General features: G+C 41.9%; 1 protein-coding gene and 1 long non-coding RNA gene across 4 annotated transcripts in view; one reads left to right on the top strand and one right to left on the bottom strand.

The window, feature by feature from the left end:
* The window catches only part of LOC148774993 (uncharacterized), a 61,047-nt gene that overhangs the window by 19,440 nt on the left and 19,947 nt on the right, over positions 1-21,660 (bottom strand). The gene's annotated exons all lie outside the window — the stretch shown is intronic.
* On the top strand, positions 2,059-3,189 carry ACTBL2 (actin beta like 2). 3 transcript variants are annotated; one of them, XM_088827570.1, is made up of 2 exons: positions 2,059-2,187; positions 2,314-3,189. In XM_088827570.1, exons 1-2 carry the CDS (start codon positions 2,059-2,061, stop codon positions 3,187-3,189), a joined length of 1,005 nt encoding a protein of 334 aa, XP_088683696.1. The 3 variants fall into 3 exon arrangements, with proteins under 3 accessions (XP_088683696.1, XP_055277999.1, XP_088683697.1); XM_088827571.1 differs by lacking the exon at positions 2,059-2,187 and having other exon boundaries at positions 2,357-2,369; positions 2,510-3,189; XM_055422024.2 differs by having other exon boundaries at positions 2,059-3,189.

Genomic DNA, 21,660 nt, shown 5'->3' with positions numbered 1-21,660 from the left:
AATCTGATTTTGGTATTGACTATTTGGTGATGTCCACATGTAAAGTAGTCTTTTGTGTTGTTGTAAAAGGGTGTTTCCTATTACTAGAGTGTTCTCTTGACAAAACTCTATTAGCCTTTGTCCTCTTCATTTTGTACTCTAAGACCAAACTTGCCTGTTACTCCAGTTATCTCTTGACTTCCTAAATGTCCCATTTACCTAATACATAAAGGAACAAAGTAATGAACTCCCTTAATTGCTGTTTCCTTGTAAGATGTTACTAACATCCTATATTTTATCATGATACACACATTACCAGGTTATCTATATTTCTATATTAAAAATAAAAAGCAGACAAACTTCCTGTGAAATGATCAGAGCTTCAGTTCAGTTCAGTTCAGTCGCTCAGTCGTGTCCGACTCTTTGCGACCCCATGAATCACAGTACGCCAGGCCTCCCTGTCCATCACCAACTCCCGGAGTTCACTCAAACTCATGTCCATCGAGTCAGTGATGCCATCCAGCCATCTCATTCTCTGTCGTCCCCTTCTCCTCCCACCCCCAATCCTTCCCAGCATCAGAATCTTTTCCAGTGAGTCAACTCTTTGCATGAGGTGGCCAAAGTATTGGAGCTTCAGCTTTAGTATCAGTCCTTCCAATGATCAGAGCTTCAGTTCAGTTCAGTTCACTTCAGTCGCTCAGTCGTGACCACTCTTTGCGACCCCATGAATCACAGCACGCCAGGCCTCCCTGTCAATCACCAACTCCTGGAGTTCACTCAAACTCATGCCCATCGAGTCGGTGATGCCATCCAGCCATCTCATTCTCTGTCGTCCCCTTCTCCTCCCGCCCCCAATCCCTCCCAGCATCAGAGTCTTTTCCAGTGAGTCAACTCGTCGCATGAGGTAGCCAAAGTATTGGAGTTTCAGCTTTAATATCAGTCCTTCCAATGAACACCCAGGACTGATCTCCTTTAGAATGGACTGGTTATTGAAGGAAAGCTAATACTATTTCAATTGGATACATTTAACAATTACAGAGATGGTTGATACCATAATATGAATCTTAAAGATCAAAATGTTTTAAAGATCAGTTCAAATGATTATTTAAAATTTTATCTTAGTGCTAAACTTTACTTATTGTTATATAACAAGAATTATGCAAATAAATATTTTGTAATCTGCATTTTATCTAATAAATCATACAAGATGGTTGGACATTTAGCCCCTATGCAATCAACATGAACCCAACAAACCTAGTTCTATGAACAATGTCTAATAAGCATAGTGCTTAATGAAATTTGGTTATTAGAATTTATATCAGGAAAGAAAATTTGTAGTAGTTTATTGATTTTACTTGATCACTAATGCATTAGAAGTCTCTTAAATACTCTAAATTTTTACATGACAAATGCATAATAATTACAGCTGTGAGGCCTCTCTTGGCCATTCATTATTTTTATTCATTAAAACAGTTTCTATCATGATGATATCCTTTGGGGTTTGGAATCTAATGAGGGAAAAAATCTTGAAAAAGTTAAGTTTTCACAGTCAAATTCTTAAGAACAATGTATTAAGAATGGAAAATTAAATCTAGGGTACAGAAAATGGACCCAGAGGGCAAACTAGGGAGGAAGTGCCCCTTTTGGCATTGTTACCCATACCTCGGTCCAGATTTCTTTCATCTAGCATTTATATGCCCCGTTGCATCATGATAGTTATCCAGACACTGAACCAAAGCAAGCTGACAGCCCTGTGTGGGTTGCCTAATTATAGTAACCTGAGATTCAGCCACCTGGTAGCCAATTTTCCCCTTATGAAGGAAGGCCTACTAATGATTTGTATCATCATAATTATTAATACCTCAAAGGCAACCCCACCCAGAAATGCTGAGAACTGGTGGGATAGGACAAGGGAGGCGCCAGTGTGTACCTTTAAATACCTATCATCACAGCACAGGTTCCCCTCTCTGCAGGCAGTTCTGAAGAGTTGTCAGCCTGTTCATTCTCTCTCTTGCATACCACAGTCTGGTCTTTGTATTTAACTTCTGTTCACCCATCTGGAAGATTCTGGACAGGACCATGAGTGACGACGAGCTGTCTGCCTTGGTGGTGGATAATGGGTCAGGGATGTGCAAGGCAGGCTTTGGCGGTGATGATGCCCCCAGGGCTGTGTTCCCCTCCATGGTGGGGCGTCCCCGGCACCAGGGGGTCATGGTAGGCATGGGCCAGAAGGACTGCTACGTGGGGGATGAGGCCCAGAGCAAGAGAGGCATCCTGACCCTGAAGTATCCCATTGAGCATGGAGTGGTCACCAACTGGGACGACATGGAGAAGATCTGGCACCACACCTTCTACAACGAGCTCCGCGTGGCTCCAGATGAGCATCCCATCCTCCTCACTGAGGCACCCCTCAACCCCAAGATCAACCGGGAGAAGATGACTCAGATCATGTTTGAGGCTTTCAACACACCTGCCATGTACGTGGCCATCCAGGCTGTGCTGTCCCTCTACGCCTCAGGCCGGACCACTGGCATCGTGATGGATTCTGGGGATGGGGTCACTCACACTGTGCCCATCTATGAAGGCTATGCCCTGCCTCATGCCATTCTACGTCTGGACCTGGCCGGCAGAGACCTGACAGATTACCTCATGAAGATCCTGACCGAACGAGGCTACAGCTTCACCACCACGGCTGAGCGGGAGATTGTTCGTGACGTAAAAGAGAAGCTGTGTTATGTGGCACTAGACTTCGAGCAAGAGATGGTCAGCACTGCAGCATCCTCCTCCCTGGAGAGAAGCTACGAGCTTCCTGACGGGCAGGTGATCACCATTGGGAATGAGCGCTTTCGATGCCCAGAAGCCATTTTCCAGCCTTCCTTTCTGGGCATTGAGTCCAGTGGGATCCACGAGACAACCTTCAACTCTATCATGAAGTGCGATGTGGATATTCGCAAGGATCTGTACGCCAACACTGTGCTGTCTGGAGGCAGCACTATGTACCCTGGCATTGCTGACCGGATGCAGAAGGAAATTGTAGCCCTGGCACCCAGCACCATGAAAATCAAGATCATAGCTCCCCCAGAGCGGAAGTATTCCGTCTGGATTGGGGGCTCCATTCTGGCCAGCCTGTCCACGTTCCAGCAAATGTGGATCAGTAAGCAGGAGTACGATGAGGCTGGTCCTCCCATCGTCCACAGGAAGTGTTTCTGACTGGGCTTCCATGCTGATGCATTGGCATTGTCCCCAAGTTCTAGATCACGATGATAGTACTGCTTTTATCCACTTCCAGTTGAGTCAAGGTAAATTTCCACTCTTGCTAGTGTGTAAACTAGCAAACTCATCTCCATCCAAGCATTGTGGGCTCCCGCCCAGCTAGCAATATTTGACCTCTATCAACTTCTGGAGAATTCTGATATTCTATTCTATTTTCTTTACCATTAGGGGTCAAAGAAATATGGACTTGCTTAAACGAAAATAAATGACAAGGAGTAAAGTGAGAAATGTCCTTCCAGAACAAATAACTAGAATTTTCAATCTTTAAATACTAGTTCTTGCTTTAAATATTTAACAATAACAGGCTGTACAAGCTGTAAAAAAATGTGTATGTATTTAGCAAACATGCCTTATTAGTTAGAATTTTGGTTTTGTTTCACTTCTTTGTATAGATACAGTGAATTATATGGGTCAATGATATTCATATTTATATAAGCACTGAGGAAATAGAATAATCTATCTTAAAATATACTGATAAATCTGGCTATCTGAACAGCTAATGTGAATTTCTTAATTCCCCAACAGTCACCATTTTGATAACTCCTTGTTTCCCTTATTAAATAAGCATAATGGAGCAGCAGCAGCATTCCATTAATATTTATAAAGTTTATAAATCAACTGAACTTTGAGCTCAGAGTAGAGTTCTGCTGATCAAATGTGTATTCTAATATTTGACTTATCAAACTTCATTATACTTGTAAAACAGCAAAACTGTTCCAGATAAGGCCTAACTTTAAAATAGAGAGGAAAATTGTAATATCAAATTAATTAACATCATTATGCTACAATTTGCCAAAAATAATTTTATTTCCATTGCTTAGCATAATAGCATGTCTTGAGTTATTTCTATAGGTCATGAGTTTGAATATTTCTCTTATCAAGGATTTCACTGTGGAAAAACATATCTGCAGCATTTTTGTAAACTACAAATTCTAATACCAGTATAATAATTTAAATTTTATTATTGGAAGATTTTAGAATAATTCTATTTTATTATGTCCAGTAACAGGCAATATCTCTTCATGTGAAGTGTCTCTGAGATATCGACATCTTACAAAGCATCTGTGTATCTTTCTATGATCTCTAAACATTTTTAAGGAATTCAGTGGTGATTTTCAACCAATTTTAAATACTAGCACATTTATTTCAATCTATTCTATGACTTCTCACTAAGTGAATATCAGAGATATTTGTATTTTTCAGGGTTTTTCTCTAAAATTTTAGAATATTGGGGGGGGTTGCTTATTAAGTCATTATCAGTCTCAGGAAAAGGAATTTTCTTCTCTTTTCCTTCGGTTTGGGAAGCTCCTACTTGCATTTCAAATGTCTAAATTGGAGTCTTTAAGCTTTCTTTTCCTTAAAAGTTTTCAGAGAATTTGACTGTTGCTTATTTTCTTTAATCTGAGAACAGTTTTTAATTCATTTAACCAAAATTAACCTCCAAAGGCACTTTATTTTAGAAGATTTGAGTTTCCTTTCTTCTTTAATTTTAAATAAATGAAAATTAATTCACACCTGCAATTCCTGTTTTTTCTCCTCAATTCTTCCCAAAGAAATGTAGGATTATCCAGAGAGGATCACTTTTTAAAATTTATTTATTTTTTTAATTGAAGGATAATTGCTTTACAGAATTTTGTTGTTTTCTGCCAAATATCAACATGAATCAGCCATAGGTAGATGTTTGTCCCCTCCCTCTGAACCTCCCTCCCATCTCCCTCCCCATCCCACCACTCTAGATTGTCACAGAGCCCCTGTTTGGGTTCCTTGAATCATACAGAAAATTCCCATTGGCTATCTATTTTACATATAGTAATGTAAGTTTCCATGTTACTCTCTCCATACTGAGAGGATCACTTTTTAAACGTGTAACCATTCATATAATTTTATACCTCGTACGTTTAACCACGTAGACATCAAAAGAAAATTAAAATTTTAAAAAAGGAAGAGGGCTAGTAGATAAGGTTATAAATTCCTTGCAGTCTGCATTAAAAAGTTAAGTTTTAGTGGATGAACTGGTTTTCGGGTAATTAGTAGGCAGAGTTAATAGCAATAATAATAATAGCTTGAATTTATACACTGCAACACTTCCCATTTGCAGAGTGATTCTCAAAAATGTTGACCTACATTCTCAATTACTGGAAAAAACATATCTCCCCATTCACAGGAAATTTCTAGGACACGTAAAGTACACCTCTCAGAGAGAGAACTATTGAGCCCTGGATCATTAACTGAAAATATGAATTCCATAATGCAAATAAATTTAAGCCTGAGGTCTTTGGTTATTCTGTTCATCAACACTGACTGACTGATGGATGAATTCAATGAGGAAACACTCACAGTTTTAAATTTTAGAATCAATGTCATCTTTTCAGGTAATGTAATTGGCTTGTTATTCACCAGTGGTTCACCAGATGGCACAGCACTGACAGAGGCTTCACAGATGAATTTCACACCATTGTAAATGGTTCCCACCCTTTCCTGATGAACCATGCTGAGCAGCAATCTAGGACTGGGGTTGCACCTCAGCCTCCTTAAAACTGTTATTTCCTGACTACAGGTAATATTCTTCTGAAAGTGCACATGATGCAAAGCCAATGCCTACACTTCTTCCCTAACTGTCAGGTGTTCTAGACCATGGATTGAGCCTTACATTCAAAATTCTGTTACAGAGAAGAGGCTAGAACTAAGTATTACATTTTCCAGATAATCAAAAGAGTAATCTTTTGACATGTCAAGAGCCTCACCACGTTGATTCACTCATTTTGCAGCTGTAAATTCCATGGGCTTGCAAAGAGTCAGGCACAACTTAGGGAGTGAACAACAGCAGACGACAAATGCCAAAATTTACTAGAAAAGTGTTTCAAGGACATTAGGGAATTTACAATCCAGTAATGAGGGAAACTACGTAGAGTGGAAAGCAGTATGAGCTAATGACGGGTCATAGACTAGACATGGTCCATGGCCTGTGATAATTCTAATAAGGACAGTTTAAGTCCGAGGGATCAAAGAAGGAGATCACCTCCAGAGAATAGATGGAGTCACTGAGTTAAGTCTTAAGGCACACACAAGTTGTACAGAACATAAAAACTTTTCTTAGATGGTTCAGGCACCATTATGATCACTATTTATTAGGGTTGAGTGAGTGAGTGAGTGAGTGAAGTCGCTCAGTCGTGTCTGACTCTTTGCGACCCCGTGGACTGTAGCCCACCAGGCTCCTCTATCCTTGGGATTCTCCAGGCAAGAATACTGGAGTGCGTTGCCATTCCCTTCCCCAGGGGATCTTCCTGACCCAGGGATCGAACCCAGGTCTCCCACATTGCAGGCAGACGCCTTACCCTCGGAGCCACCAGGGAAGACCATTTATTAGGGTTGGTAGGTGGTTATTTCTTATTTTGAATGACTCCATTGGAACCTGCCAGAAACTGTTAAGGAAGTAACATTTAAGGCTCAGCTCAGCGTCTTTTCTAGCCTTCCTTCCTCCTTTTCCAAGGGAGAATGGTAAAGGCCTCCCTTGTGCTCCCGCTGTATGCTTTGCAAGCACATAGCATCATCGCACCTCTAACATGGGTCCACAGTCTCCCACCCTCACCCAACAATGAGCAGCTGGAGCACAGAGATGAGGACAGTATCTGTCCACCCTTGAACCATCCAGGAGTTTCCTCCTGTTAGGCACAGATGATTAACCCACTAAACGTGGTTTGAATGAACAAACGAGTGAATTCATGGAATCTGGTATACACCATGAATGTCAGTTCTGCATCATCTGTTTTTAACCACTCTGTTCTTAGCCCCTGTCTTCCAGTGGCTGCCTCTTCTGTTGTGTTGTCTTTCCTCTGAGGCATATTTTTTCTTTATCCCTTCTTCATCTCTTCTCTTTTCTATTCAGTTCTCCTATGCATTTCAACCTACAGAGCTGACTCTTAAAAGCTTTTGCTCAGCAGTAAAATTTTCCCATTCTTCTAATTAATCAAACGATCAATCAACCTCATCTTTTGGAGTGAGAGCTAGCTAAGTAGCTGCTGAGATTTTAGCCTAACAAAGAGGAGAAGAAGAAAAAGGAAGGAAGAAAGGATGGATGAATGAAGAGAAGTTTTTCAGTGAGTACAACAGTATATGCAACTCTTCTAATCTAGTCACATCCTTGCTGATATTCTTCCGTTTTTTCCTAAACTCCAAATTGCTCTAGAGTTGAGTTTCAGACATCTGACTCCCTAATAACTCAGACATTAGAATATATTGAAAAGTCTACATTTTTGGTACTATTCACAGCTTCCTTCCAGAATTTATAAAATATTCTTTTCAAAATATGGTTTTTGATGTTAGGAACTAAGCATGCAGTTTGGCCAACACTGCTTCCAGATGTTGATAAGTACTTGGAATGTCTTTAGGGATATAGATGTACATATCAGTAGAGAACCTGCTCATTAAAATTAACTGATATCTGAAGACTTCCTCTTTAAATATGAAGGATCTGTCTGAACTCTGTCATTTTTTTAAAGCTAATACCATAATTAACAAAAAACAATAGATACTCCTCAAGCTGCCTGCCTTGTTTTTCAAGTCATTCCAAATCTGCTGTTCTAATCATATTACAGTTTTAGATTCAGTTAAATCTCATCAACAGATGTGCCAATGTGATAGGATGACAGATATTTTATCTAGACAAGACCCTAACACCACTTGAAAAATGGAAAATCTTATTTAATTGGCTACTTGACAACATGTAAGTCAAAAGCCAAGTTGTTCTCTCTGGGATTGGGAATGAGACCTTGGTAACTATATACATACTGTACAAAAGAGTGACCAGTAAAGAAGGGAGAAGACGTGATACACAGACACAGCAGAAGGATTTAAGTTCCCGCTCGCATCCCTTTCATGGAGCTGTTGCAGTGAGAGAGGTTTCTCATAATTATTTTATAGGTTAGGGGTGAACAGGGAAAGCCAGACGTCAACAAGATATTTTAACTTCATGCTGCTGCTGCTGCTGCTGCTGCTCATTCGCTTCAGTTGTGTCCAACTCTGTGCGACCCCACAGACGGCAGCCCACCAGGCTCTGCCATCCCTGGGATTCTCCAGGCAAGAATACTGGAGTGGATTGCCATTCCCTTCTCCAATGCATGAAAGTGAAAAGTGAAAGTGAAGTCACTCAGTTGTTTCTGACTCTTCACAACCCCCTGGACTGTAGCCTACCAGGCTCCTCTATCCATGGGATTTTCCAGGCAAGAGTACTGGAGTGGGGTGCCATTTCCTTCTCCGTTTAACTTCATGGCTCCTGCACATTCTTTATGACTCACTCAGAACATCCCCAAATATCATTCCCTGTTCTTTTAATTGACAAATAGTAACTACTCAACATTGCCTATTTTTTCCATAGCTGGATCATGAGCGAAAAGCTGGCCTCAACAGTGACAACAAAATTATGTTTTCCAATGACAATACTGGGATCTTCTAGGGCAATTCACAGTGTTTGTAGTTCAAAAATGGAAGGCTTCCACAGAAACACAAGCTTTTTATAAATCTTCAATTACCCAAGTAACAAGAACTTATGATATGTGAAATCTACGATTTCTAGATAATAAGTTAGCAAAATGCCAGAAGAAATCATTAATATGCCCCTCAGTTCAGTTCAGTTCAGTTCAGTCGCTCAGTCGTGTCCGACTCTTTGTGACCCCATGAATCACAGCACGCCAGTCCTCCCTGTCCATCACCAACTCCCAGAGTTCACTCAAACTCATGTCCATCGAGTCGGTGATGCCATCCAGCCATCTCATTCTCTGTCGTCTCCGTCTCCTCCCACCCCCAATCCCTCCCAGCATCAGACTCTTTTCCAGTGAGTCAACTCGTCGCATGAGGTGGCCTAAGTATTGCAGTTTCAGCTTTAGCATCAGTCCCTCCCATGAACACCCAGGATTGATCTCCTTTAGAATGGACTGGTTGGATCTCCTTGCAGTCCAAGGGACTCTCAAGAGTCTTCTCCAGCACCACAGTTCAAAAGCATCAATTCTTCGGCGATCAGCTTTCTTCACAGTCCAACTCTCACATCCATACATGACCATGGAAAAAACCATAGCCTTGACTAGACTTATTGTAAAAATTGGTATTCATTTAATGATAGAATGAAAACATTACATCCTTGGCTAAATAGTCAATTTCATCAAAATGTAAGAAATTATATGCAGCAGAATAAATTAAAAATGTACAATTTTCAAATTTTGATGGACTCAGAGAAACAACAGTTGAAACAAAGAAAGAGAAACTACATTAATTTTAAGAAGAGACAGTAAAGATAACAAGAACATTCTTCCCCTTTACCTGGCCTCTTTTATTAATGTTTGATACTAGGTATGGCTTAGCATCACTTACTGATTTGACTAATCAGCCAAAATTACAAATAATAAAAAATAAAATTATCAAATCTCTATGGTAGAATGAAATACAAACCAACAAAGCTTTGTGACCAGTTGGGATATTAGGAAAAGGAGGAAAGGAAGAGGAGGAGTTTAGACCATAAATGATACCCATAACAATGCTCAAACCACAGCCAATTTGAGTAATCATTATTTTCATATTTGAGTCACTACAGCCAAGAATTATAGCAAGTATGTTTGATTGCTCTTCCAACACTGGCCCCACAAAGGGACTCTAACAATCCAGAGTCAAGAAGGCAGGATGCATATATTAAACAGTGATTGCTTCCTTTTTTTTTTTTTTATTCAGTTTTTGTCTTGATTTTTAGCTAACCAACAACTGACTGTGTGCGTGCATGCTCAGTCATGTCTGATTCTTTGCAAACCCATGGACTGTAGCACACAAGTCTCCCCTGTCCGTGGAATTTTCCAGGCCAGAATATTGGAGTGGATTGCCATTTCCTTCTCCAGGAACTCTTCTCAACCTAGGGATCAAACCCACATCTCTTACATCTCCTATATTGGCAGGCAAGTTCCTTACAAGCTGAACCAATTCAGCAAGAATTCTCTTTTGTGGTAATGTTAGTGGAAAGCAAGGCTCATACTCATTCACTAACAGCTAGAGTTTGGACTGTCTATCAAATGCTCCAATCAGACATTTTAACACTGGCAGTCTGAGAAAGTCCCTGAATATGTGAGAAATGTTAAAAAATTATTCACGGTCTCAGTGACACTGGGAGGCCATCAATGACTATGGCAAGATCCCATGGTAGAATCCTAACCAAACTATTGCTTTGACCTGACTTTAGTTAATTTTCTTATTTTCTAGACTCTTCACTTAGTGTCTGTCCATTTTTTAGTGGAATATGAATTACTCATCATCCCTCCAAAAATTTCTTTTCTAGTTTAAACCACCTAAAGGTAATTTCTGTTGATTAAATCAAGTATGCTGATTGAAACATAGTTTGATACCAGAGAATGAAATTGCAGGTAATGGACCCTTAAAGAAATGGACAGATCTAGGATTGGTTACCTGGCTGAAAGCAGTAAGAATCCCTCTAGTATTCAGGAAAGAGAATATTCTAACTCACAGCAGACAGGAGAAACAGCTCATTAAAGTATATCCTGGGATCATTTAAAATGAAGTCCTTTTGGACGTCAAGGCTGTAGGGGACCAATTTTTCAGTGTCATGAAACAACATAAAGGATGTGAGGAATTCCGTGTAGAGCAGTGGATGGCTTCTTTTACTGGCTCTGGCCAGTTCAAAAAAGAGAGTAACAGTCAAATCATGGCCTACATCTCAAAGCACAGACTGAGCTAAAAGAATCTTTTATCTCTTAGAGATATAAGGCTAAAGTACCTTAAAAACAAACTCCACTGATTGAATTCACAGCCTAAATAGAATGTTCATGTTAAATGGAGAGCAATGATGGGAAAAAAAACGGGGTCCAAAAATCAAAGTGGAGCTATTTAGGAGGTTTTGAGAACTAGGAGACACCAGACATCCAGCCACACCCCCTTGTAGCCATAGCAACCTCTTTTCCTCCTACGATGAGGCCTTTACCATTTGGTTGCATAGATACAGATGAAACAGCCTTAGATGTTGGAGGTATCTTGAAAGGAAAAGCTAATTTTATCATTTAAGGTCCTTGTAGGTAAGATACAGAATACCCAAAGGGTTTTAACAGAAAAGGATTTATTTTATAACTGTTTACAAAGGTCTAGGTTCCAAGGCAGCATTAGTGGTAAAGAACCCGCCTGCCGATGAAGGAGACAAACAGAGGTGGGTTCGATCCCTGGGTCCGGAAGATCCCCTGGAGGAGGGTATGGCAACCCACTCCAATATTCTTGCCTGGAGAATCCCATGGAGAGAGGAACCTGGTGGGCTACAGACCATGGGCTCACAAAGAATCGGACACAAGTAAAGCGAACTGAGCAAGCAAGTGAGCGAGGCAGCTTTAAGGAGCCAGTAAGGAATGATGAGGCACTCCACGCCAACAGCAAGAAACCATTATCATGACTAAGCCCAAAGGAGCAAGAAAAGAAAGACATGTGGCCTGAAACCAGTGAGAGCTGTCTGGGAAGCGGGCCACCCACTGAGAACTATGGGTATAGAGGAATACAGTCCCAAACAGGACCCTGGTGAAAGAAGAAAGAAGAAGGCAATGGAAAAGCTCTGAACTCTCTCCTCTTCCACTACCTAAAATCCTCTGTTTCCCATTCATCTAAACAAATGAGAAGTCAGAGGTCAAAGGAGCTCAGTCCAAGAGATAAGTTGGGACTGTGCTCAGTGACACAGTCCAAGAGATCAGTTTGCCAAAGCACCAAGCAAGACAGAGAAGACAAAGAACCAATGGGAAGGAGCAAACACAACAACCTGCACACCCATTCTTCTCATGCCCGGCTCCACAGTCACCTCTATTATTTCTAGACCTAGAATCAGATCCAAACATGACCTAGGGTACTCACTTCTGAAGTCAAAAATCTGGAGGAAAGGGCTTAGCTACAAAAAAGGAACTGTGAAATTTTGCTAATCTCTTTAGACAAAAATCTTGGAAATCTGTGTACAAAGAGTGCTTTGCTCCTTGTAAAGGGAAAAATCTGATAAAAAGAATTCTCTACCTAAGAGGGAAAAGTATAGTTTTATATCAGGCTGAAGTCATACTTAGGAGTTTTCTCAGTGAGAATGTTGCATTTAATGCAACAGCTTCAATAATTGATACCAGTTCCAAATGTGTGCTGCAATAATTGCTGGAAATTTGGACTAAGTGCTGAGCCCTATTAGATGAGGTTGAGATGCTGGAAATTCTGTACTGTAATACTGAGGAAGGAGTCAAAAGATTCTGCAAGATAGGAATAATTGATTAGGTTGATCAAATGCTCCCTCTCCCACACTCCCTAATTATGTTCTCCTAGCAAACCTGGCCAGAGAAGGCAATGGCAAGCCACTCCAGTACTCTTGCCTAGAAAATCCCATGGACAGAGGAGTCTGGTGGGCTACAGTCCATGGGGTCGCTACTAGTCAGACAAGACTGAGTGACTTCACTTTCACTTTTCACTTTCACACATTGGAGAAGGAAATGGCAACCCACTCCAGTGTTCTTGCCTGGAGAATCCCAGGGATGGGGGAGTCTGGTGGGCTGCCGTCTATGGGGTCGCACAGAGTCGGACACGACTGAAGTGACTTAGCAGCAGCAGCAAACCTGGAGTGATACCTTTCACCAAGACCTTGGGAAACGCATTGGAATGGAACCTACAATATTACTAAATTCTTTGTATTTGGTGTGCTGTTTGGTGGGGCACATTTCCCAGGTTTTCAGATGAGGCCTCACACCAAAGAAAGAATGACGATAACTGGAGGGTGATGTGCTTCACGTGGATTCATTAGGCAGATGGAATAGAATTTCAGTTGAAAGTGAACATTTGCTCAGAACTTTTAAAGCATCAACCACTCACATCAGTGAAGTCTGTTCTCTTTGCAAATACAATGTGAGAAATTTTTGACATTTGAAATTTTTATTTCCAGCCCCAGCAATATTAAGGCTTACTGCTTTAGGAAGGAAACACATGCTTTCAAATGTGATGAAATATCGGGCTATTCCAGGGAATATGCTTAAGTAACTTAATACGATTCTAACAAATCTTAAGGGAATAGGTAACCCAAATGATTCATCTTCCTTCCCTCAAAAAAGCTTCAGCATTTCCACTAATTCTTTTAATATTGACCCATTATATACTGCCAAAACTAATATAACGAGAGATAACATATTGAGCTATACTTGATTTATTTCAAGAAATAAAGAAAAACTGGTAAAAAGAAGCAACTTTCTTTTTGTAGGATCATTCTAGAAAGACAAATAAGACTCCCATAAAAAAATCAAAATACAACAAAATTAAGAAATAATTCAGCTCTCATCACTAGGTTTTAATTTAAGTGACACAACCAACTGAGCACTTGAAGTTGAAAGGAAAAATTAAGTCTAAAATATATATAAAAAAGGTTGAGACTATATAAAACTCTTGAGTTTTCCATAAAAGTGCTCAAATCAGGTCAGGATTATCATTTTAATTCTCTAAGTGCAGACAATTTCAAAAATGATTGCTCTTGGATTAATGAAACTTTCCACTTCTTATATTTGCTAAGTGATTTGAATAAATCTCATCGCTATACTTTCTCAGAAATCTCAAGACAGGGACACATTTTGTCTCTCAGTTCTGAGTCAATATACACAGCTGTTCAATCTAAGACATTCCATGTCCCTGGCTGGAATAATAAAATGAGAAATACAAGAGAGAATAAAGAAACTGACTTCTGGTGTCTTCTCTGCTCTCTTGGATGGGCTACATACAAAAATGCTCTAACTTCTTCATCTGGCTAGCATGAAATCACTGAGAGCTTCTTAGAATTTCAGTAAGTCCACAATAATACCAAACACATTTCAGAGAAGTAAAAGGACCCATTTGGGAAGCCTTTCAGTTTCCTCCACATCACAATGCAAGTTGTCAACAGCTGAGCAGCTCCCTCTAGTTATGTGTGCCATGCGTATTTCTAGAATTTAATGGCTTCTTTTTCACAAGAGCTCCTATCCCTTTTAGAATGATGCATGTTACTAAAACACCTAGGTTTAGCTCTTAGTTTCGAAACCTGATTGCTACTAGACGAGACAAGGTGAATGCAAGAGCAGCCTACCAAGAGGTGAACATCCAAAGACCCTGCACAGGGTTATTCAAGAAAGACTAAACACTCTCAAAACTGCATCACTCTGTTACCAGGTTATAGATTAACTGTGGTTAAGAAGTGGGGTTGGAACCAAACCTTCTCCATGCCTTGAAAAAATGAAGGAACATGCATGGCTGCCTGTCTAGCTATCAGTAGGGACTCCCTCAAAGAGGATGATTGACCAGAGGACCGACACATGCTGTGATATGAGGAGGGACACACTGAGCATCTGCGAGCTTATGGACATAACTCTAACAGCTTCTTCACAAATCCCACTTGACCATCTGTTTATAGAACCTACTTCTTGAATAAAAGGCAAATTATTTATCAGTCCTTTTTAATCACCTTGTATTTTCCAATCAGCTAACATGGTAAAGCAAGAGAGTTCCAGAAAAACATCTATTTCTGCTTTATTGACTATGCCAAAGCCTTTGAGTGGATCACAATAAACTGTGGAAATTTCTGAAAGAGATGGGAATACCAGACCACCTGACCTGCCTCTTGAGAAACCTGCATGCAGGTCAGGAAGCACCAGTTAGAACTGGACATGGAACAAGAGACTGGTTCCAAATAGGAAAAGGAGTACATCAAGGTAGTATATTGTCACCCTGCTTATTTAACTTATATGCAGAGTACTTCATGAGAAATGCTGGGCTGGATGAAGCACAAGCTGGAATCAAGATTGCTGGGAGAAATATCAATAACCTCAGATATGCAGATGACACTACCCTTATGGCAGAAAGTGAAGAAGAACTGAAAAGCCCCTTGATGAAAGTGAAAAAGGAGAGTGAAAAAGTTGGCTTAAAGCTCAACATTCAGAAAACTAAGATCATGGTATTCAGTCCCATCAATTCATGGCAAACAGATGGGGAAACAGTGGAAACAGTGGCTGACTTTATTTGGGGGGGTTCCAAAATCACTGCAGATGGTGACTACAGTCATGAAATTAAAAGACGCTTACTCCTTGGAAGGGAAGTTATGACTAACCTAGATAGCATATTAAAACGCAGAGACATTACTTTGCCAACAAAGGTCCATCTAGTCAAGGTTATGGTTTTTCCAGTAGTCATGTATGGATGTGAGAGTTGGACTCTAAAGAAAGCTGAATGCCAAAGAATTGATGCTTTTGAACTGTGGTGTTGGAGAAGACTCCTGAGAGTCCCTTGAACTGCAAGGAAATCCAACCAGTCCCCTAAAGGAGATCAGTCCTGAGTGTTCATTGGAAGGACTGATGCTGAAGCTGAAACTCCAATACTTTGGTCACTTGATGTGAAGAGCTGACTCATTTGAAAAGACCCTGATGCTGGGAAAGATTGAAGGCAGGAGGAGAAGGGGACAACAGAGGATGAGATGGTTGAATGGCATCACCAACTCAATGGACATGAGTTTGGGTAAACTCCAGGAGTTGGTGATGGACAGGAAGGCTTGGCAAGCTGCGGTCCCTGGGTTTGCAAAGAGTCAGACACGACTGAGTGACTGAACTGAACTGAACTGAAAGTGGTAAAAGGTGGTGAAAGCTGCTCAGTTATGGCTGACTCTTTGAGACCCCACGAACTGGAGCCTACTAGGCGCCTCTGTCCATGGAATTCTCCAATCAAGAATACTGGAAGCCGTGCCCTGCTCGAGGGGATCTTCCAACCCAGAGGTTGAACCCAGGTCTCCTGCACTGCAGGCAGATTCTTTACCATCTGAGCCACGCAACACAAAAAGGTGTGGGTGGAGGTAAATAGGAGTGCAGATGGAGAAGGTGGGTGCCGCTGTTGCAAACCTTTCCTCTGGCCACACTGTTCCCAGGACAGCAGCACTCCTGGAACGTGGGTCTGATGGAAAGCACTGACCTCTGGGGGGACTATCCATTTCCCACTTTCTCTTCCCAACTCTATTCTCTCATGTCAGACACTCCCTCTCACTTCGAATATCAGCTTCAGTCTGTCATGTTCTCACAACTGCCACCAATACCAAAGCAGCCACTCTCCCCCATAGCCTCCAACATCATTTACTATCTTTTCCAGTCTCTTGTTTCGAATATGTGGCATTATTTGTTACTTAGTTGGTGAATTACAAAGTCCTACTTTCTTGACTACCCTCAGAAACCTATATGGCTTGAACATAAACGTTTTAATTCCAGTATCACTTAAATAACTAAAATCCTTCCTAGACTTAAGCCAGCTTTTTGATTGTGCTGAAAAACTGGTTCCTGTCATAGAACTGCTGAGATTTGGGTGTGTGGCATGTATGACAATTGTCCCATTATGCAGGGGGTCATGTTATTTCAGAAGAATTTTACACTCATTATAAGAAATGCAATTTTTAAAACTGCTTCTGTTGTAATGCAGACCAAAAGGGTTATGCATTTTCTCTGGCACAAAGTTGTTAAACAGTTGTTGAACAACTGAACGACTGTCCCACTAATGACTGTAGTGGGACATAGTAAAAGAAACACATGCTGTTTGCTGTTAAGTGTTACAGTACCCGGGGTAAAGGTAACTGAGCCCTTGGCTGGGCATAATGGGAGCAATGACTCAGAGCTAACTCAGAAGCTAACTCCAGAGAGGCTGCCTCTGTCTATTTCTAGGGTTGACAGTCCCCAGTGCCACCAAGCTCCTAAGTTCCACTTTGTTATTGCATGTCCCCAGATCCTGGGGTTGAAAAGTGGTAGTTGGCACAGAGAGGCACACTCACATTGCAAAGGAATTTCATTCTAACCCTTATTGAGACAGGTTGGGTCCTGGGACCCATTGGTATTAATGCTTACACCTGGACCCTCCTCTCTTGAAACAACAAAATACAAAGAAAGTTGGGGCAAATTCTGGACAAAAGCTACAAAAAGACCAAGAAAGCCCAACTGCCACTTCTGAAGAGCAAAATCAGAAAGTCAGGAGCAAAAGCAGGGTATCTGAGCACGCCCTTCCACACAACATCACCTAAGGAGGGGTGGGCAAAACACCTAAGTCACCCCTCCCACCCAACCCCTAGGCTCAACCCCTACCCTCACTCCATATAAAGAACAAGCTCACTCCCCTTCAGGGAGTCAGTGAGCAAGGGACCCTGTTGTTTGTTCTTCCCTGCTGTTGCAGCAGGGTCCCCATAAAGCCTGGCCTGAATTTCTTGTCTGGCCTCTCGTCAATTTCCAATTGATTAGGGAAGATCAAGAACCCTGGTCATTATGGCCATGACATGCCTTTCTCAGAAAAAGTATTTTGGATTCTTCCCTGCAGGTGAGCATCCCCTGGGAAAATTAACTATCACTGTTGTCTCCCCAAATCTGGCTTCAAAGGGACCATTTCTCCGTTATCGCCTTGGCCGAAACAGTCATTAAACTCCCCTTGCAAGTCTGCAGCACAGTTACGGCACACGTGAACTGCTTTGTAGAGGCTTTAGTCAAGACCTGGGTTGGGGGATGGGGGAGAGCAAGAAGTGAGTGAACATACAGAGCTGCACAGAGTTAACTAATTGTACTCAGTTGCTAAGTTGTGTCCAACTCTGTAACCCCAAAGAAGCTATTAGGGCTTCCCTGATAGCTCAGTTGGCAAAGAATCTGCCTGCAATGCAGGAGACCCTGGTTCAATTCCTGGGTTGGGAAGATCTGCTGGAGAAGGGATAGGCTACCCACTCCAGTGTTCTTAGGCTTCCCTTGTGGCTTAGCTGGTAAAGAATCTGCCTGCAATGCGGGAAACCTGGGTTCAATCCCTGGGTTGGGAAGATTCCCTGGGAAAGGAAAGGCTACCCACTCCAGTATTCTGGCCTGGAGAATTCCATGGACTGTACAGTCCATGGGGTCGCAAAGAGTTGGACACAACTGAGCAATTTTCACTTTCACTGCAACCCCATGGACTATAGCCCACCAGGCTACTCTGTCTATGGGATTCTTCAGGCAAGAGTACTGGAGTGGGTTGCCATTTCCTCCTTCAGGGGATCCTCCCAACCCAGGGATGGAACCCATGTCTCCTGCATTGGCAGGTAGATTCTTTACCACTGCACCACCTAATCAAGTCCCAATTAAGGCAAGTTCCTCAGAAGCACACAGCTGGTCCATACCCTCAAGTCCCCTTCACACCTGCCTATCCACCTGTCCCACTGGTACAGCTGATACATAGGGGCTCCATTTCTCCCTAAAACACGGCAGAGCACGTTGGGACTTCTCAAAATCCCAGTCCAAGAATGTGAAGCCATGCTGTGTGTTAGTGGGAAATGGAAAATGGTTTGAGTTCATCAGGAAAAAAAGCAAAGCATCCCTAAGTCAGTGGGTTAAGTCTGTGATTTGAGGAAGCAACCGGTAATTAGGATGAGTTGGAAGGGGGTGTATTCATCTCCCATTGCTGATGCCACAAATTACCACAATTTAGTGATTTAAACTAAGACAAGTTTATTATCATACAGTTCTGGAGGTCAGGAATCTACGTGGTTGGCAGCGCTTCTAGAGGCCCTAGTGTTAAGTCACTTCAGTCACATCCGACTCTTTGTGACCCTATACACTGTAACCCATCAGGCTCCTCTGTCCATGGAATTCTCCAGGAAAGAATAATGAATGCAGGGAGAATCCATGTCTTGCTTTTTCCGGCTTCTAGAGGCCACCTGCACTCCGGGGCTCAGGGCCCTCTTCTCCCTTCAGAGCCAGCAATCTCATCGGTCTGGCTTATGCTTCTGCCCTCACATCTCCCTCCTCTTCTGTCTCTCCTGCTACCCTCTTTTTTATAACTGGGTGATCCACATAATAACTGTAAATGGCATATAACCTTTAAAAGTGGTGAATCACTTTATTGTACACCTGTAACTTAAATGGGGCTTCCCAGGAGGCTCAGTGGTAAAGAATCTGCCTGCCAATGCAGGAGCCACAGGAAACATGGGTTCGATCCCTGGGTCAGGAAGATTCCCCTGGAGGAGAAAATGGCAATCCACTCAAGTATTCTTTTCTGGAGAATTCCATAGATAGAGGAGCCTGGTGGGCTATAGCCCATGGGGTCGCAAAGAGTCAGACACACTAGCTAGCTAGTTAACTTAAGTAATACTCGACAGCAACTATATTTCAAGTAAAAAATAACTAGATGATCCACAATAACTTCCATCAAACATCCTGAACTTAATCACATGTGAAAATTTCATTTGCCAGGTAAGGTAACATATTCACGTGTTTAAGGGATTCAGTTCAGCGCAGTCGCTGAGTCATGTCTGACTCTTTGTGACCCCATGGACTGCAGCATGCCAGGCTTCCCTGTCCATCACCAATTCCTGGAGCTTACTCAAACTCACATCCATCGAGTCGGTGATCCAATCCAATCACCTCATCCTCTGTTGTCCCCTTCTCCTCCCACCTTCAATCTTTCCCACATCAGAGTCTTTTCAAATGAGTCAGCTCTTTGCATCAGGTGGCCAACGTATTAGAGTTTCAGCTTCAACATCAGTCCTTCCAATGAATATTCAGGACAGATTTCTTTTAGGATCTCCTTGTAGTCCAAGGGACTCTCAAGAGTCTTCTCCAACACCACAGTACAAAACCATCAATTCTTCAACACTCAGCTTTCTTTATAGTCCAACTCTCACATCCATACATGACTATTGGAAAAACCATAGCTTTGACTAGACAGACCTTTGTTGGCAAAGTAATGTCTTTGCTTTTTAATATGCTGTCTAGGTTGGTTATAACTTTTCTTCCAAGGAGCAAGTGTCTTAATTTCGTGGCTGTAGTCACCATCTGCAGTGATTTTGTAGCCCAAAATAATAAAGTATGTCACTGTTTCCATTTGGGGTATTAGGACATGGATATTTTGCAGGGGGTGGAGAATTATTCCATCTACCACATGGTGTTGTTCTTTTATTTGAAATCTCACACATAAGCCTCAGACACAGCAAGAACCATGTACAGACAGAAACACGAACCTGATGGGGAGGACACATTATTCGTCCTCCTTCAAGTCCTCCCTGAGGAAGGAAGAATAGTGAGTGGACTCCTGGGTCGGGGCCTTGTGCTTTAGAAGAACTCTCAAAACACAAGAATTGTCTTTCTCTTTTTAGTCCCACAAGAAAGATTTTTAGAAGTTTGATAACTGACTTGACTGAGGACAGAAGGAAGAATGGGCCACAGAAGCCCCCAGGCCAGGTGGCAATGGGGACCAAGAGCCCTGGGGTATGATTGTGTCAGATGGTGGGAGAGGAGAAAAGACGGTCACAGACTCTGCCTTTGCTTTTGTTTAAAGTGAAACAATAAATTGTCTGTTTGACACATCTCATTTGCCCCCAAATAACCACACCCCCCATCCCTCTTTTCTGTTCCCATGGTATCAAGTTTAGAGGTGCTCAGAATGATTTGAAAAGCTCATGAAAAAAATGAGGTGAAGTGGAAGGAAACATGCCCTTTCCAGCTGTCCAGGAGCCTGACTCAGTCCAGAGTTCCATCCTGAGACCTGCCAGGAGTGCTGGGCATGGACCAAGTTCCTACGGGTCCCAACAGAACCATAGCACTGCTGGTTCCTGGGAATCAGGGTTGGTCCCCAGTGGAGCATCCTCCAGTAGCTTCTAGAGCACTTGTTTTCAGTCCCAGGGAATAGGTTGCAGGGATACGAAGTGGGAAGCTGCCCAGGACTTGGGCATAGTCTGGTTTCTAGTTTTTAAATATTTAGACATGTGGCGCATGCACACCTCCAGATGAACTCCTGCCCTGAGTGCTTTAAATGTTAGGGGCACACCAAAGGCACTTTTTCCTCCTGTCATCACTAAATCAATCACTAGAAGGATGTTGATGAACCTAAGAAGTGGAACATAGCCAAATCCTCCAAGCTATAGACACAGACCTAGCCAGAGAGGCATAAAATACAGGAGAACTGAGCAGAGAGGACACTGCTGGAGAAGAAACACCTTTCAAATAAATCAAGGTGCCTTCAGTCCTAGAAATGTAAAACAGTTTCTCTGCGCATCAATTTAATGAATTCTATTCTATCTGTAGAGTTCCAACCACATCCTTTACGGTAAAGAAAATTGGATTTACATTAACAGAATGTTCATAAAACTCTTTAAATCCAGTCCTCTTTTATGTCACATGGTCTTCATCTCGTGAAGAATGTGGTAGTCTGGTTGTTTCAGAAGCTATTTCAGGAGAAACATGTCTGGTAAAGTCCTAGGAGGCCAGCAGCTGGGCTGCCTTGGGAACTTTCATCTGCTGCTATTTCCAGTCCCTGCAATTTCTGTGCCTTGAGATTCATCTTTCGATAGGGAGGCTGACCACCCACAATCCACTGTTACAAGCCATCCTTTCTGACATTTCCAGTATAGATTCTCAGGAAAAA

Source organism: Moschus berezovskii, chromosome 18 (genome assembly GCF_049115385.1).
Source record: "Moschus berezovskii isolate FMDL1 chromosome 18, NW_MosBer_1.0, whole genome shotgun sequence".
Lineage (NCBI taxonomy): Eukaryota > Metazoa > Chordata > Mammalia > Artiodactyla > Moschidae > Moschus > Moschus berezovskii.
Note: the sequence above shows the minus strand (reverse complement) of the source record. Positions and strands in the feature narration are given on the sequence as shown.

Bases quoted from the DNA above. Each gene is read 5' to 3' on its own strand.
- ACTBL2 (XM_055422024.2), top strand. From the start codon at position 2,059: ATGAGTGACGACGAGCTGTCTGCCTTGGTGGTGGATAATGGGTCAGGG.